The following is a 15,388-nucleotide window of genomic DNA, read 5'->3' as shown; positions in this document are numbered from 1 at the left end:
TCAAAATCTTAAATCTGATAACACAATTGAATTTCTACCGTACATAGATAGAGAAAGGAGAGATATATTGTTGAAATTGAATACATGTAAGATATCTAACAACTTATTTGAATGTGTTTGTTATTTTTAATCACTTAATATTGTTGATAAAAATAGTCTTATGAATGAAAATAACAAAATAAGTTCGCAAACAAAAAGATAGTCATGTGCCAATGTAACAATTTCAATATAAAATATATTAAAATTTAGTAAATTAGTCACGAGGTATTTACTAATGTTATATCCTTACCACTGCTTTTCTACACGTTAATTTTTTATAAAGACTAAACAAAAACCTCCAACTACATTTAAATTAGTAATTAGGTGCTGTGATATAAATTACTAATCACGTGTCTAGAAGGAATCATAAACTTCCTATTTCAGTAACATTATGAACAAAATATCAAATGTGTAATTATAGTAAATTTACTTATTTGACACAATAAATGGTTAAAAGTGCCTTTATGTCAACTAAATATTTCAAACACAGACCTATTTACTTGCAAAAATTAATCAAAAGATAATACTTATTCAACGTTGCTACCAGGGCAATCATTGAATGTAAGGATCCAGAGAATAGATTATTAAGAGTATATAGATGTATTAAAATAATGGAACTGAACACTTAAGATTAAAATAAGCTAAAAGTACAAATAAAAATTTAAAACACTCAGCTCATTATATCAGTACGTTCTATTTCTCTAAATACATTATTCTTTACCTTTTCTCCTTCTCTCTAAAATTTCTCATCGGTGGTTCATCTGATCAATGATCATCTGATCAATGATCAGGAGCTCCCTAGATGATCCTAAGATCAAGGGCTTCCTTTTCTCCCAATCAATTTCGTGGTTAGAGCGGATAACTTTCTTTTCTCAAATTCTTGTGAATTTCTCCAATTTCTAGTACATGCAATTGTTCGGTTTGCATGTGTTCATTAGCTTCCTCTTCCTATTTCTAATCCCATTCTCGATCTTTTGGTTGATCCCTTCTCACCAATCGGTGAGCTTTAAGTGTTCATAGGATTTCTGGAGTTGTGCACAAATTTCTAAAGTTGTAGAGCTGTTCAGTTTGGTTAAGAGGTAAGGAAAGCTACTTAATTTAATTATGATTTTTTGTGTATTAGATTGTTGTTTGGATAGTTACAGGTGTGTGGAACTGCATGATTGATTGTTCTGCATTGATTTTATGCTTGCTGAAATCTATGTTGAATTTGTGAATACTCGAACCTTGTGAACTGGATGGATTTCTTTGTATAAGCGTTCGGTCCGTTCTAGTTTTGTTGAAATAAGTAAGTGAAAATGAGAATTTGGGAATGGGAGAGAAATTGGTCAGTGGGGAAAGTCTAGGCAAGTTTCTTTAGACCTGTGAGAACAATTACGTCTCTCTAAAATGTGTCAAAAGTGGGAAAATGTATTATTGGTCATTGAGTGGTGATTCTGCAAAATTTGGGGTTTAATCTGATACGAAATTATTTAGAATGATGTTACAAAATTTAGACATCCTTGGTGAAGTGTAAATTGGTATGTAATTCAATTATGGAGGATTAGAATTTGGGAAAAATGTTTAGTTTTGGTAGAATCTAGCTTGTTCATGATTTTGATTTTGCAGAATTATGCAGAAAGATGAGCATTTGTTGTTCACCGCTCGGCCATGTTTAGGTACTTGGTCATTAACTAGGTTCGGTCTCTTTAGAGTCTTACCCGTTCATGATCGTTCGGTCTTAGGTGGGTGGTCGGTCTCTTAGTAGTGCTCGGTATTGTGCTAGCACTCAGTTTCATAGTAGTGTTCGGTATTGTACTAGCACTCGATCTCTTAGCAGTGTTCGATATTGTACTAGCACTCGGTCTCTTAGTAGTGCTCAGTCTTGTACTAACACTCAGTCTCTTAGTAGTGCTCGGTCTTGTACTAGCACTCGATCTCTTAGTAGTGCTCGGTCTTGTACTAGCACTCAGTCTCTTAGTAGTGCTCNGCTCGGTCTTGTACTAGCACTCGATCTCTTAGTAGTGCTCGGTCTTGTACTAGCACTCAGTCTCTTAGTAGTGCTCGGTCTTGTACTAGCACTCGGTCTCTTAGTAGTTCTCGGTCTTACACTAGTACTCGGTTGTATTGGTGTTCGGTCTTAACTGTGTTCGGTCTCTTATGAGCCTTACCTGTTAATGATCATTCGATCATGCTTTAGTGATCGGTCCTACTTGAGCATTCAATATAAGTTTAGAGTGTTCGATCTAAGTTCATAGTGTTTGGTCTAAGTTAAATAGTACCCGATGGGTTTAGTATTCGACCCTTAGATTGTATTCGGTTCATGTTTAAGCCTTGCTCTCTAAATGACCGTTCGGTCATGTTTACATGTTATGAGTGTTTTTTGTTCGACCTTATTATAATATTTGAACATGTTGTAGTATTCGGATTTCTCCCAGTGGTCGGTCCTCGATTGTAGTCGACCACTTCTTCAGTCTTATCTATTATGGACCGTTTGGTCCTGTCCTTTTGGTAGTGAGAAATCGTTCGACCTCCAACGTTCACAGGATATTCGGTCTGATGTATTGTTTTCATTGTTGTTTGAGTATTGTTAAGTTATGTATATAGGTCTGTTGCGCATGAACAATTATGTTGGTATTTCACTGAGTTATGAAGCTTCAATTGGTATGGAAGAGAGTTCCAAGGAGGAATATCTCGGTGTTGGTTATCAAGGTGGTAAAGAATGAATATGGACAACAAAATCCACGACATTCATCCTAAAATTCTAATGATTATCAATTCTCAATTAGAGATGGGTAAGACATTTCGTGAGAATGTCAGGAGGTCTTAGCCTATAGGTTCTTAGGTGAGTTATAACAAATTAACCTCGGGTGACAGCTTATGGTGTTCCCGTTATTATACCTCTGGAGACAAGAACGACCTCAAGTTACATATTTATACGATCCAGATGGTCAAGTCAAGTGGTCGATCTTTTCCTGTATTAATGTGTTCAATCATTGCATGTTTGAGTGGTCGGTCATTGTATGATTTAAGTGCTCAGTTTTTACATGTTATGTACTTGTTTGAATTAAATATTTATTTTGATCAATTAAATTACATTAGCTTACCCTTCTTTTCTATCTTATCATGTTTATTCGTTCAGTTTATCTTTTACAATGATTATCCTGTAGATATGAGTAAAGGGAGAGGAGTTTCCTTTTGAAGTAAACACAGAAAGGAAAAGATCCATATGTTTAGTATAAGACCGTTCGATCTTGTACATCATTTTGTAACAACATAGGACTTTTGTAAAGTTTTTATTTTTCTGGTTATTTTATGATAACTTTAAGTTAACTTTCTTTACAATAAGTGTTCTACCTTATTATTATCTGATGACTCGTTAATATAGTTTCATACTATATTTTTTAAAAAGTTACATTGAACATTCAAAGAGAAATTGAAAATGAGGTTTTCCTAAATAATTAGAAATATTATCATTTTTTCAAAAATTAATAATATGAATTATATTTTATAGATTTTTATTTAAATTGAGTTAAAACTGTCGCAAATTTTCCATGATCAATTAGTATACCACAATTCTAATTTCCACAGTAAGCATGGATTCGAATTCCTAATTATTTAAAATATAATTAGTTGGACATTCCTTCCTCACTGTGACCTCTAAGACCAAGTAAAATGACTGGTTTATGCTTGTTTTTATAATCGTTTCAGTCCGAGACATCACTTCTCATGATTTAGGAGACAAAATATTCTACACATAGTAAACTTTTGTAAGTAAAAATTAGTAATTAATATATCTCTTAAAATTTTCAAGTAAGAGGTTACTTTACACATAATTCCTACTACTGATTATTTTTTTACCAATTTTTTGAGGAAGAGTCAATTTCGATACTTTCAAAGTTATATATCAGATTTAACTTATCTGAAGATTTTCTTTCCACAAATGTACAGCGACATCGTTTCCGGCATATGAATTTCATAACTGCAACACATTTCTGTTCTTTAACACTGTTTTCCAAACATTAAAAGATACCAATATTAATACATATACCCAATTAACCAAAAACTAATTTGATGTATGGATAAACGCAAGGAGACAAATAAATGAAACGGCAATGAGCTAATAACGGAGTAAGACAGTGCAGCACAGTATGAGCATTTCATGCACAATGTCAGTAGTTATTTATCAAGAATACTATGATCATTTCCCTTTTCTCTTCTTAGGAAAGTAGGCATTTTACTGTCAACAATCTGCTTTTAATTTAGAATTTACAAAAGAAAATACAAGCAATAATTAATTAATCAGGATATACATTTGAGAATAATACATGTACACGTACCTCATCATTCATCACCAAGGAACCGTCCGTTAAGATTTTCCATCATGGAAAACTGCATATTCTCGGATGGTTTCCAATGACGTTTTCTTTGGTTAATAAACCAATTGTTAATTTGCTTCTGATCTAGCCCTGTTGACTTAGCCAGTTCAATCTTATCAGCTTCCTATACATGATGATCAAGTAACACAAATATCAATAGCTGATGTCTCCCTTGAGTGCGTGTGTGCACAGGAGAATAAAATCACAAGCAAGAACCATTAATTACCGTAGGGTAAGGCCATTTGTAGTGAACATTCCACCACTGAAGCAATGTTTGTCTTGCTTCCTTCGGAAGTTTACCTTTCTTTTTCTTTTTTGAAAACTCCAGTTTCAAAGTACCAATGTGACTCCCAAACTTCCGTAAGAGTCTATCCTTCAGTTCACGATCTTCACCCTTTGATTGCCCATCTTGCCCATCACCATCTCCTGTACTCAAATCTTCGTCTGAAGACACACCACCATCATCTAGTCAAGTAACAGCAATACCCATACCAAAATCATCAGCACTTTCGTTGTTTCAGATAACAAAAAATTGTAGTTTTATTATGTTTGGTTACATAATAGAGTAAACAACGTCTGAGATGCACTTCAAAATAAAATTACCTTGATGGAAAAGAAAACAACAAACTAGGCAAAAATCCTATAACCATTCAAATTATAATTATAAGAATGTATCCCCACGTAGTTACACAACCAGAGGACCACAGAGAAAACTCAACTTTTACTTTGATTCTATTTACTTGAAAGCAAAGACTATAGAAATTTACCTATTTTGTATTCATTTTCTCAGATCTATTATTACCTTCCTTTTTTTCATGACCAGAAAGTATACAAGTTATTTGACTACAAATAAAACTTACAACAGTACAATGTTATTTGCTGTAATATACTAATAAATTAATAAATACTAACAACAGACAAGTTTAAAATTAAATATTACAAAAAATACAAGGTTTTGATTTACAGTAACGTGAATAAACTAAAGATAATCAGTAAATTTCCTCCTTGAAAATCTAGTATTTAATGTCACTTTTAAATAAATAAAAAAACTTTCAAATGGAGGTCCTTCGATTCAAATTAATGAATACTAGTTACCCGGAAGTTTTGGTTATATTTGGGTTTAAATCAGAAAATACCTTTTTCAAATGTAAGCAAGGAAAAATTTATTGTTTTGAGGGCACAATTAAACATTCAAGTCAGTAAGTAGCGGATTAAGGAACTGACGAATTCATAGAAATAAAAATACTAGTATTATAAAAATGAATTACTAACAGTATTCTGAATTCATATAATAGTGAATGCATTAATCAATTCAAACGATTTACACAGAAATTTAAATTTATTTTCCTACTTAAAATTAGTTAGAGAAATGCCTATTGTGTATTTTAATTAGAAATTGAAAAATCTAGATTATTAAAAAGTTTTCAAATCAAACCATAAAAAAACCTAGTTTAAAGCTCATAAAGCATAGCCTATTGAATCCATCATTTTCGGGATTTTCATGCTTAGTGCCACTTCACCTGAACATATATAAATTAATCTTGCGAGAAACTTTTGACACTCATCATTTCTGACCAGCTTATCTCAAAGGCGAATAATTAATGTTTGAGTACAGAGGCCTAGGAGCCCACGAGCACCCACAAATTACTTCTGACACCCACTCAATCCGACAAGGATTTGACCATCGCATGAGAGTACACTGTACACACCAGACCAGATCAGAGCAGACCTAGGTTGGAAAGAAAGTAAAGAAAATGAAAATATCAGTGTCAGTGCCTGGTTCCATCCATTGTCACTCACTGTGACCCAAACCAGAGAGAGACTCAAAGTTTCCAACGAGGCACACGGTACGGCTCTAGTCATTCTTAATCAACCATTTCATGACCCCAGACCTACTCCTTCCGATGTATCCCTTTCAAATTACAGTTGCGTACATAATAATCACCTTAAAATTTTCGGGCCTCGGTACGGAAAATCATCCTTTCTTTAGACGATAGATCGCACTTGTGTCTATTTGTGGAGATATAATCATTCATTAACTGAAGAGTTTATTGTAGATAATAACAATAATACCCTTTGTGTGTTTAAGGCCGCAATATATTAAAAAATGTAAAATAAAAATATTGAAAAACTAGAATAACTACTTCAGTTAATTGAATCTACAATTTCGGGGTCCAAAATATGACCTTTAACTATACAATTGCTTTATTCACTAAGAGGGAGGATGAGGGTCCGGTTTATAAAAAGACGAAGCATTTTGGTATCGACAAGTGTTACGCATCAAGCAATGACCTAAGGGTCAATGAGAGAGGCCCACAACGGGGCACAAGAGAACAAAATATCGGAAAATGGCAAAGACAAGCACTAGAACCAGCAGGCAGAAGCAAGGGCAGTGGGGAAGGTATATACATAGATGAAATTGACATTGAATAAAACGTTCTCTCAGAAAAAAAGGGCTGAATCAAGATCACAGCGATATCTGCGGGAGTGCATGTGAAAGATATAAATAACTCTACGATCACCCGCTGCATTCGGGATTATTCTGAAAGGTCCTAATTAAGTTCATCAGAATCACCCACCTCAACTTATATTATTATAATATCTCTGCGCTACAACCATTTCTTAATGTATTTATCAAATTCCTAAGATAATGAACGACCCAATTACGTACTTCTGAAAATTCCAAATTATTTTGGAGATTCGAGAAACTTCCCCCAAACAAGTACCAAAATGTATCCCATGCTTAGTATTTCCAAACATTAAAAAGCTACCATTTTCTTTTTCTATTTTCGATGAAAATTGACCCCTCGGGTAATCATTACCATTTATCCAGCGGCATCGTATTTTTTCTTGTCATTCCTACTTTAATTTAGGCTCCCGCCAAGAAGCATATCCTATGGTTTAACCAATTACTCAACTTAAATACTCAGTAATAAATAGAGGTTAACATACTAAGCAAACTAAGTCATAGAAACACAATGTTACGCTACCTCAGAAGAGACGGACGTCACACTGAAACAGGGAGACGCTACCAAAAAAACGTCACAACATCCGAGCCGATTAAGACAACAATCCAATTTATGAACATAGTTCGAGAAAGTAATCCTGGTTGTTTTCATAGTAGTTAGAAGATAATTAGCAAATTTGAAATTAAATTCCTTTTTTTAAAAAATCTCCAAACTACATAAAGCCACCAATTATAGTGGGTGAAAATTTCACGTTATAGATTCATTAAGCCATGCAAGTGTTATTTCCTACTCAGCATGTCCTACGTAAGTGTTTATACTGGGTGAAAATTTATTTAACAATAAAATGTATTGAAAAATGGTTCAGCAAGTGTGATATTGGGATCTCAATACTCCAATTTCCCACCATCCGATGCACTCGCCTACCACGCCATAGACTCGCCTGACCATAACCGGGTAAAACATTTTTTTCGCACTAAAATATAAATAATGAACATGCAAGCGCGGTGCGAAACAAACCTACTATCAATCAGCAATCAACGATTACAAACTCATTTTCGCTATTATATTATTATCAATAATATAACATGTTATTCATTGGCCATGTGATTTCCAAAAGATTATAAAATAATACGGAGGTCATCAGTTAAAAACTAATGTTCTTCATTCCTCTTCATGTCAACCCATTATTTTCGTTCACATCTAATTATTTATCTAAAGGAAGTCTTTATGTATCCTGGAGAATTTTTTAGCACGTAACTAATGCCTTTAGTCATGAAATAAACTTCAGTTAAATACAGACTTGAACAACATCATGCAGCAAGACGTTATACTATGAGCAACACATCCATCCATCAAGCTTTTGCCCAAAAAACACAAATCAGAGTGCAGTATATCACAAAGTTCAAACCCATTTAGAAGCATAATTGAGTAAACTTTTATTTGAAGGGATCATCTAGAAATCACACTAGATGTTCAAGTCGTCTGGGACGATCTGAAAATGAAATGCATTAAAAAAGCATAGCGTGATCAATCATGACTTTTTATCGGCATCAACCATGATAAATGTCAACAACGAAGAAAGAACTTGAAACATTGCTGGCAATGACGATGGCTCTCCTACATTTGGTCTATTTTGCTTCGTAAGAATTAAGTTATCTAGGTATCCAAATCATCTAGAAATCACACTAGATATTCACATAGTTTGAGACGATCTAGAAATCATATACACAAAAAAAAGTTCAGCATAATCAATCATGACAAATGTCAACAACGAAGATCTTAGAACACTCCTGACAATTAATACAGTTCTCCTGCATTTGCTCAATTCAACTAAATAGGAATTAAACTATCTACAACAACTATGCTATTGATTGGAAAAAAGTAGTTGAACTAATTAAATTTAGAAGCTGGAGTTGAATCAAGTAAAAAGTTTCAGGTGCTTCTCTATCGTTGGGGTCTATATGTTAACCCGCTAACTTTTTTGTTTTCTCAGGCTAGGAGGTCATAAATTGTTTGTTAAATATCTCATTGGAAATTTATTCTGGAGATACTTCATTGTGCATATAATCAATGTCGACATTCTATTTATAAATAGGTGGGAGTACCTTTTCTATTCCTTTCCAATAAGATTTTCACTGATAAAAAAAAAAAAAAATAGAGGTAACCATGCTGCACTAATATGCTAAGAATTTGCCACATATAAAGTTGATGTCAATCCAATAACCTTAAGACATGCTTGTAACAAATTCAAGATCCAATTTGACAGTGATTTCAGTACAAGAAAAAGAAAAACTAGAAAGAATAAATTTAAAAACAAAGAATTTCACATCCTGTCAACTTGCTTTTGAGGCAATCACTAAAGGAATATAGGTTGGCAAAAAAAGCATGAAGGAGAACCCATCAAATTAAGGATGCAGCACAAAACCACTTACCAATTAAAACATCACAACTGAAAAGGTAATCTGTACTTTCAGGCATAAATAATAATATTTGCCAACCATAACCCACCTGATCATGACTACCCTTGTATAAATTTAAAAAAATAAAAAATAGCCGCAGAAAATCTACTGTATTCCATCCTCCACCATTATCAGAAACAGTATGGGAATTGTAACTGATCTTCTGGCGTAGAAAATATTCAGTAACCAAAATAAAATTCACAAATGATAAAGTTGAAAACCCCAAAACATATGATTCAGGATAAATTATGCGTATGCGCAACAAACGGTGGAATATTATACTGAGAAACATAATCGGTGATCACGGATTGAACAGATAATGAGAGAACAAGATCCCAAAGAAATGAAAGGGCATCATAAAAGATCAATTTATCAGCCGAGTCTTCTAGATTAAAACCTTACCTCACAGTAAACTCGCAAATTTAATTTTCTGGAACGAAAGCACACACGAGGATAATCTAACTTAATTAATGCTGAGCTCATTCCTCTTTCTAATTTTACTAACAACAGGATAACCCAAAGCAACTTAACTCCATTTATTTTAGAAAAATCAGAGTACTTTAGCTCCAGACAGACTATCAGCCCCGTAGACAATTCCCAATGAGCATTTTTTTATCTCCCAACAACATGCATCACCTGTGCTCTATTGGAACTTGATACATAAATTAGTAAAGTATGAAAGCAGAATCATTGCATGCCATTACTGTCAGATCATGTCCATCTAATCCAAAATGGGTACTAGTGCATTACTCCTAGAAGGTATAATATTTAAATAACGTTATTCTCATAATAAGTCTTCAACGTGTAAGCTTCATGTGTGCTGGAACAAAGAAGGTAGTTCATCACAACTAGTGAAGCTTACAAGTTATTACTAGTATATGGGAAACGCGTTGTTCAGATTGATCAATGACATGTTAGATAAATAACATTTTCTACCGTCCACTGCCATAAATTTTAGACAGCACTTCTGCTACAACCTTCCACAGCGATAAAATAATTTAAACATACATGAATCACACGCTATATACTATAATCTTCTAGTTTATACTACTACAAATCTTAGATACCATTTCAGCTACATTCTTCCAGAGATATAATATAATTTAGGCCTAGGCATCTACCTTCTCAGCCTCTAATTTAAGTCACAAGTTAGCCACATTATAATTAGATAAGAATTTGAATATGATATATTACAAAAAAAAAATAGAAATAAAATTTAGCAGGCAAAGCAAGTATAACTACGGCTTCAAAATTCTCGCTGCCTGCATTTGTTTTTTGACTGACTTAAGTAAAATAAAACAAACCTATTATTACAGAAGAATTGTTCTCTAACAATTAGCTAACCAATACATAAGTCGGGCGTTGTTAATCGACTGCGGGCTATCAGTCACAGTTCATAACCCGTTTAGCATCCACAAGAAGGCATAGCATTACTGGAATGAATTTTGCGCTAAAGTTTTTCAACACAACTAGTTCAAAGTAGGCTGTAGGCATGCGCTAATAAACCAATACAAATGGGTGAGCTGGAAGGTGTAGTACGAAAAACAACTTATGGTGTTTGAAAAGCATTATCTATGGTTTGCTCAGTGTCTTCAATCGAGGCCACTATTTAAGATGTCATTGACAACATCTTCAATGTCAAAATTCGAGAGCCAAATGCAGAAGACTGTTGTCAAACTTGACATTCAAGAGGAGGAAAAGCATAAAAAAAATAGAATTTAAAAAATTAGAAGGAAAAAAAAGCGTGCGGGGAGAACAACTCCAAGGCCAAAAAAAACAAACCACACAAGTCCATAGGAGCTAGCAATTACTTCAAAGACCCGTATAAAGAAGAAACTGAAAAGGTGAAAGGTTCAAACAGCATTACTATCCCGGAATGACCAAACAACCAAACTTTTTTTTTCCTCATATGACGAAAGAAGGATGGATCACAGTCTAACAGTGAAAGCACACAAAGAAAGTCGCATACATTAACAGCGAGCAGCGAGATTCAGCACAGTCATGCATAAACACCAATCCAGAGAAAGAGAGAGAGAAGTGTTAGGGTTTCCCTTTCCTTTTTCTCGTGCCCCTTCGAAAAAAAGCTGTGCGTCATGTCCCAATCTCATTCTTGCAAACACATATTTGCTGCTAACTTATAAAGACTATTCTGCGAGGTGTATTCATGTTTTCAACCAATGGTTAAACAGCCAAGGGGATAAGGATCTGGCAGATCAAACAAAGCAACAAAACATAAACAACGACTGTTGCTCCATATGGCTTCTACAAGCCAACTAAGGACACATATTCCACTAGGTAATCTCGAACCCAGCTTTCAAAATTAACACCATTAGTTAAACTGAAGCAACCTCTTATCGGTTGATACATGTGTCATCCGCCATCAATGTGCCAGCTAAGGGTACTGTTACTGCTTAAGACCCATAACTCGAGAAGCGTATACCTAAACTCATTTAAGATCACTGTTAGACAGAAATAACTTCTTCTCAGTTGATCCTGCGCGATAGATGTGCCAGCTAAGGGTCCTATGACTACAAAAGCCCCACAACGTTTATTAAAACTAGTTCCTTGCTTTGTTCTCCATAGAAAAAAAAAAAAAAAAAAAAAAGAAGAAGAAGCAGCGCAGATATCAAAAACGAACAACGAGTTCAGAAATTATAATAGCACTAGCAGTGAGCGAGAGCTACAGCTAGTAAGATACTGAAGCGAGAGAGGGAGAAAGAGAGAGAGAGAGGGAAGAAAAACAAACCAGAAACGGTGGAAACAGAAGCGCCAGTGCAGAGATGGCTTAGCTGCATTTCGATCTTGTTGAGGAAAGTGGTTGCTTCGTCAAAGGGGCGAGCCAAGTCGGATTTATACTTCACGAGCATGTCGCAGTAGGTTTCCTGAAAACGAAAAACGCATAATCAAAGACACAATCACAATCTGCGACAAAAGTTGTAATAAATAATTATATGTGTGCGTGCGTGCGTGCGCAGAGAGAAAGAAGGGGGGGACCATGAACTCGTCGAGCTCGGGATCGGCTCCAAAGCACGTGGAAACAACGTCGCTCTTGCACAGGTCATTTTCTCGCCGGATTTCCTCCAACAGACGCGCGATTTCCGGAGGCGCCCCAACCTGCAGCAGCAGCAGCACAAGTATCAGCCGTCAGCGGAAAGTAGTTGTGTAGTTTGTTATAACTGTTTTCCCTTCCTCCAAGAAACGGTTACGATCGTAGCGATATGGTTTTCTTTTCTCACCTTCTGGCAATCGATGTAAGCTTGGAGAAGGCGAGGGTAGTGAGGGTGGGAGGCGATTTTTGCCTTCATGACAGTGGTTGCGACGTCATCGTCCTGGTGGCGCGGAATTCCAGCAGGAGAGGCGGAAGCGGCGGAAGGCTCGCCGGAGAAGAGGTCGTCGGATCCGAAGATAGGAATCCGGGCGGCTGTGAGGAAGGCGGGGTAGTCCGGAGGGAAAATCAGATTCTCCGGAGTCATGAGTGGCTTGTCGGCGTAGTCCGGCACTCCGTACATTTCATCCATGATGGCGACACGAAACGAAACGCTGCGTTCCTTTGCCTCGTTCCTTACCAGAATTTCTGGAACTTTTCTGCTTCTGCTGCCAGTGCCAGAGACAGCTAGTCTTCAAGGAGAAGGAAATAAGGAACACAGAAATAATACATTTAACATTTTTCTTTTTTTATTACTATTAATTATTATTATTTTTATTATATCTCTCAAAAATAAACCTCTCGCCGCACTCCCACATTGCAAAATATGGAATTATTATTTATTATTACTTAGAATAATGATAGAAAATGAGATTTGCAGTAGACTTTGGAGTCTTGAAATGAATGGTGAAGAGTATAGTTTAAATAATCTAAAATGATGATTTAGGAGAGTTCCGAAATGATAGAAAGATGGTTTGTATAGGCCAACCAATATTACATACTAGTCTCTAGACCTCACCCCCTCCCTTCTTTTCTGTATGAATGGTCACTTTTCATCACCTGTCCCATGCTTTCAAAATTAAATCTTGAAGGTTTCTTCACTTTAGTAAATTTTTAATTAAGAGAATTTAAAAGAATTTGATAATAATTTTTTATTTATTTGAATAAATTTGAAAGTAAATAAGAGTGAATTTAGAAGTAAAATTTTTTAATCTGTCACATAAATTAAATCTTACACTAATTTTTACACATTTTATTTTCAAATTTACTCTCACTTAGTTTTAAATCTATTCAAATAAACAACAATAAAAATTACTTTTAAATTCTCTCAATTACACTCTTCTAGATCCAGTGAACAAAACCTAAATACATATTTAGATATACTAACAACTGCACACTTTCAAACCTCCCTTTCAAATCTCCTTCAAAAAGTAAATACTTATTACATTTTTTATCTATTCATGCCTAAAGGATAACTACAAATAATACAGATTATGTTAAAAGTTAAATAATGAGTAACCAACACTGTTGGTCAACTTTAACTAATAATTGCTCCACCCCCAAAAGTAAACTTATGTTCTTAGATCAAGAATTTCAACATTTTTAGTTACAGTCATCCTGCTTTCTATGTAAGACCTTTGTGAAAGTAGAAATACGTGGCCAATCATTTTACTTCCCTAACTCAACTTCGTACGTCCCATGTATATATAAAATATTAAATATGTTTTGTTACCATTATCATGTTTATTCAAATACATTTCTACCGTTGAAAAAGCTTCACAAATCTTTATGCCTAAAAAAATGTGTGGCCAGATTGATCTTACCCATTCAGCAAGGCAGAGCACAGAACTTACCCAAGGTTTAACTTCATAGTCAAAATGGCTGAAACTTGGGGTGTATAAATGTTATCAAGTAATGGGGTTTAATTATGATGCTAATCGTTAAATTTGGATTAATCGTGATAAATAATCTTGGATCTTATTTTTTTATTCAATTAACTTTTCGGTTAGTTGTTTATTTTTACGAATTGTTCTCTTTATTAATATAAGTTCGGTTGAACATTTTTATTAAAAAATATCAAATTGAATAAAATAAATGGCAGAATTAAAAGTTTTTTAAAGATTGTTTCCAAGGTAGGATTGAGATCAAAATTCTGTAATATCTAATTTGAAGTTCTTAAATTATGATAAAGTGGTTAATCTAACTGTCTTGTTTGTTTGTCTAGTTAGACGGTTACCTACAAAAGGTATTTCGATATCATTCAAGTATTAATGGCATATCAAATATAACTACATATATTTTTATCTCATATCTATATTTATTGATCTTAAATTAATAACGACTTAATTATGATTAAACAGATATAATTTATCTCAAATTACTTAGGATTAGTGTTAATCTTTTTGTGAACCAGTCATTCAATCACATTTTTTAGCCATACAATCACAAAATATAACTTTTCTAGAATATGATAGTTTGATCCAATCATACAATCATACATATAAAGATAAAGCATTTTGCCACTAAAAAAACAATCTCTAGATAATATCATATTTTCTACAATATTGATTTTTTAGAGTTTAAGTTTAATTTTTAAAATATAAGATTTAAGATTTAAAATTATCTTTAACTCTGTAAATTTATTGTTGAAAAATTGAAATTATACCTTATTTTGAAAGTTTTTTTTTTTAATTCGAAAGATCTGTGACATCTCATTTTAATAGTATAAAACTATCAAAATGAAACGTTACAAAGATGCTAAAATAACAACTAGGTAAAACAAACCTCCATCAAAGAACATATCTATGTAACAACTCATCTGTTTCTCCCTCACCTCTAGTTGTAACAACTGAAAATGTGAATCCCTAAGCTCACACCATTAGGTGATCATCGCAAAAGAGAAACAACATACAAAGATAGGCAACAGAAAAGCAAAGGTAAGCTAGAATACAAACAATTAATGATATATTGAAATATTTTAAACATTATACACATTATATGCATATCACACCAACCAAACAAACTGATTATACATGATAATACTTTGACTGGATTGTCCGGACTTAGCATGAATGTCGAGCTATGGCAGGTTGTGCACTTGTGGTGGCCACTACTGCTTTGCAAAGCCCTTGCTAATTG

At 34.1% G+C, this 15,388-nt stretch overlaps 1 protein-coding gene and 1 long non-coding RNA gene across 4 annotated transcripts; both read right to left on the bottom strand.

Annotated features, from left to right (window-relative positions):
* Positions 1-3,711: 3,711 nt before the first annotated feature.
* On the bottom strand, positions 3,712-13,071 carry LOC106776338 (homeobox protein knotted-1-like 6). Of its 3 annotated transcripts, none has more exons than XM_014663768.2 (6): positions 12,561-13,071; positions 12,319-12,438; positions 12,071-12,206; positions 4,624-4,841; positions 4,359-4,521; positions 3,712-4,026 (listed from the first exon to the last, which is right to left on the bottom strand). In XM_014663768.2, exons 1-5 carry the CDS (start codon positions 12,840-12,842, stop codon positions 4,363-4,365), a joined length of 915 nt encoding a protein of 304 aa, XP_014519254.1. In that variant the 5' UTR covers positions 12,843-13,071; the 3' UTR covers positions 3,712-4,026; positions 4,359-4,362. The 3 variants fall into 3 exon arrangements, with proteins under 3 accessions (XP_014519254.1, XP_014519252.1, XP_014519251.1); XM_014663766.2 differs by having other exon boundaries at positions 3,787-4,026; positions 4,624-4,862; positions 12,561-13,068; XM_014663765.2 differs by lacking the exon at positions 3,712-4,026 and having other exon boundaries at positions 4,151-4,521; positions 4,624-4,862; positions 12,561-13,068.
* LOC111242768 lies at positions 8,194-12,062 on the bottom strand. Its single transcript, XR_002670068.1, has 2 exons — positions 9,727-12,062; positions 8,194-8,357 (listed from the first exon to the last, which is right to left on the bottom strand). It is a non-coding gene; the product is annotated as an uncharacterized LOC111242768 (long non-coding RNA).
* Positions 13,072-15,388: the final 2,317 nt, after the last annotated feature.

The sequence above is a fragment of the Vigna radiata genome, chromosome 11, assembly GCF_000741045.1.
Source record: "Vigna radiata var. radiata cultivar VC1973A chromosome 11, Vradiata_ver6, whole genome shotgun sequence".
NCBI lineage: Eukaryota > Viridiplantae > Streptophyta > Magnoliopsida > Fabales > Fabaceae > Vigna > Vigna radiata.
Note: the sequence above shows the minus strand (reverse complement) of the source record. Positions and strands in the feature narration are given on the sequence as shown.

Bases quoted from the DNA above. Each gene is read 5' to 3' on its own strand.
- LOC106776338 (XM_014663766.2), bottom strand. From the start codon at position 12,842: ATGGATGAAATGTACGGAGTGCCGGACTACGCCGACAAGCCACTCATG. The intron at 12,439-12,560 runs GTGAGAAAAGAA...CTGCTGCTGCAG, and splicing joins CTTACATCGATTGCCAGAAG to GTTGGGGCGCCTCCGGAAAT. The intron at 4,522-4,623 runs GTAATTAATGGT...CATCATGTATAG, and splicing joins ACAAATGGCCTTACCCTACG to GAAGCTGATAAGATTGAACT.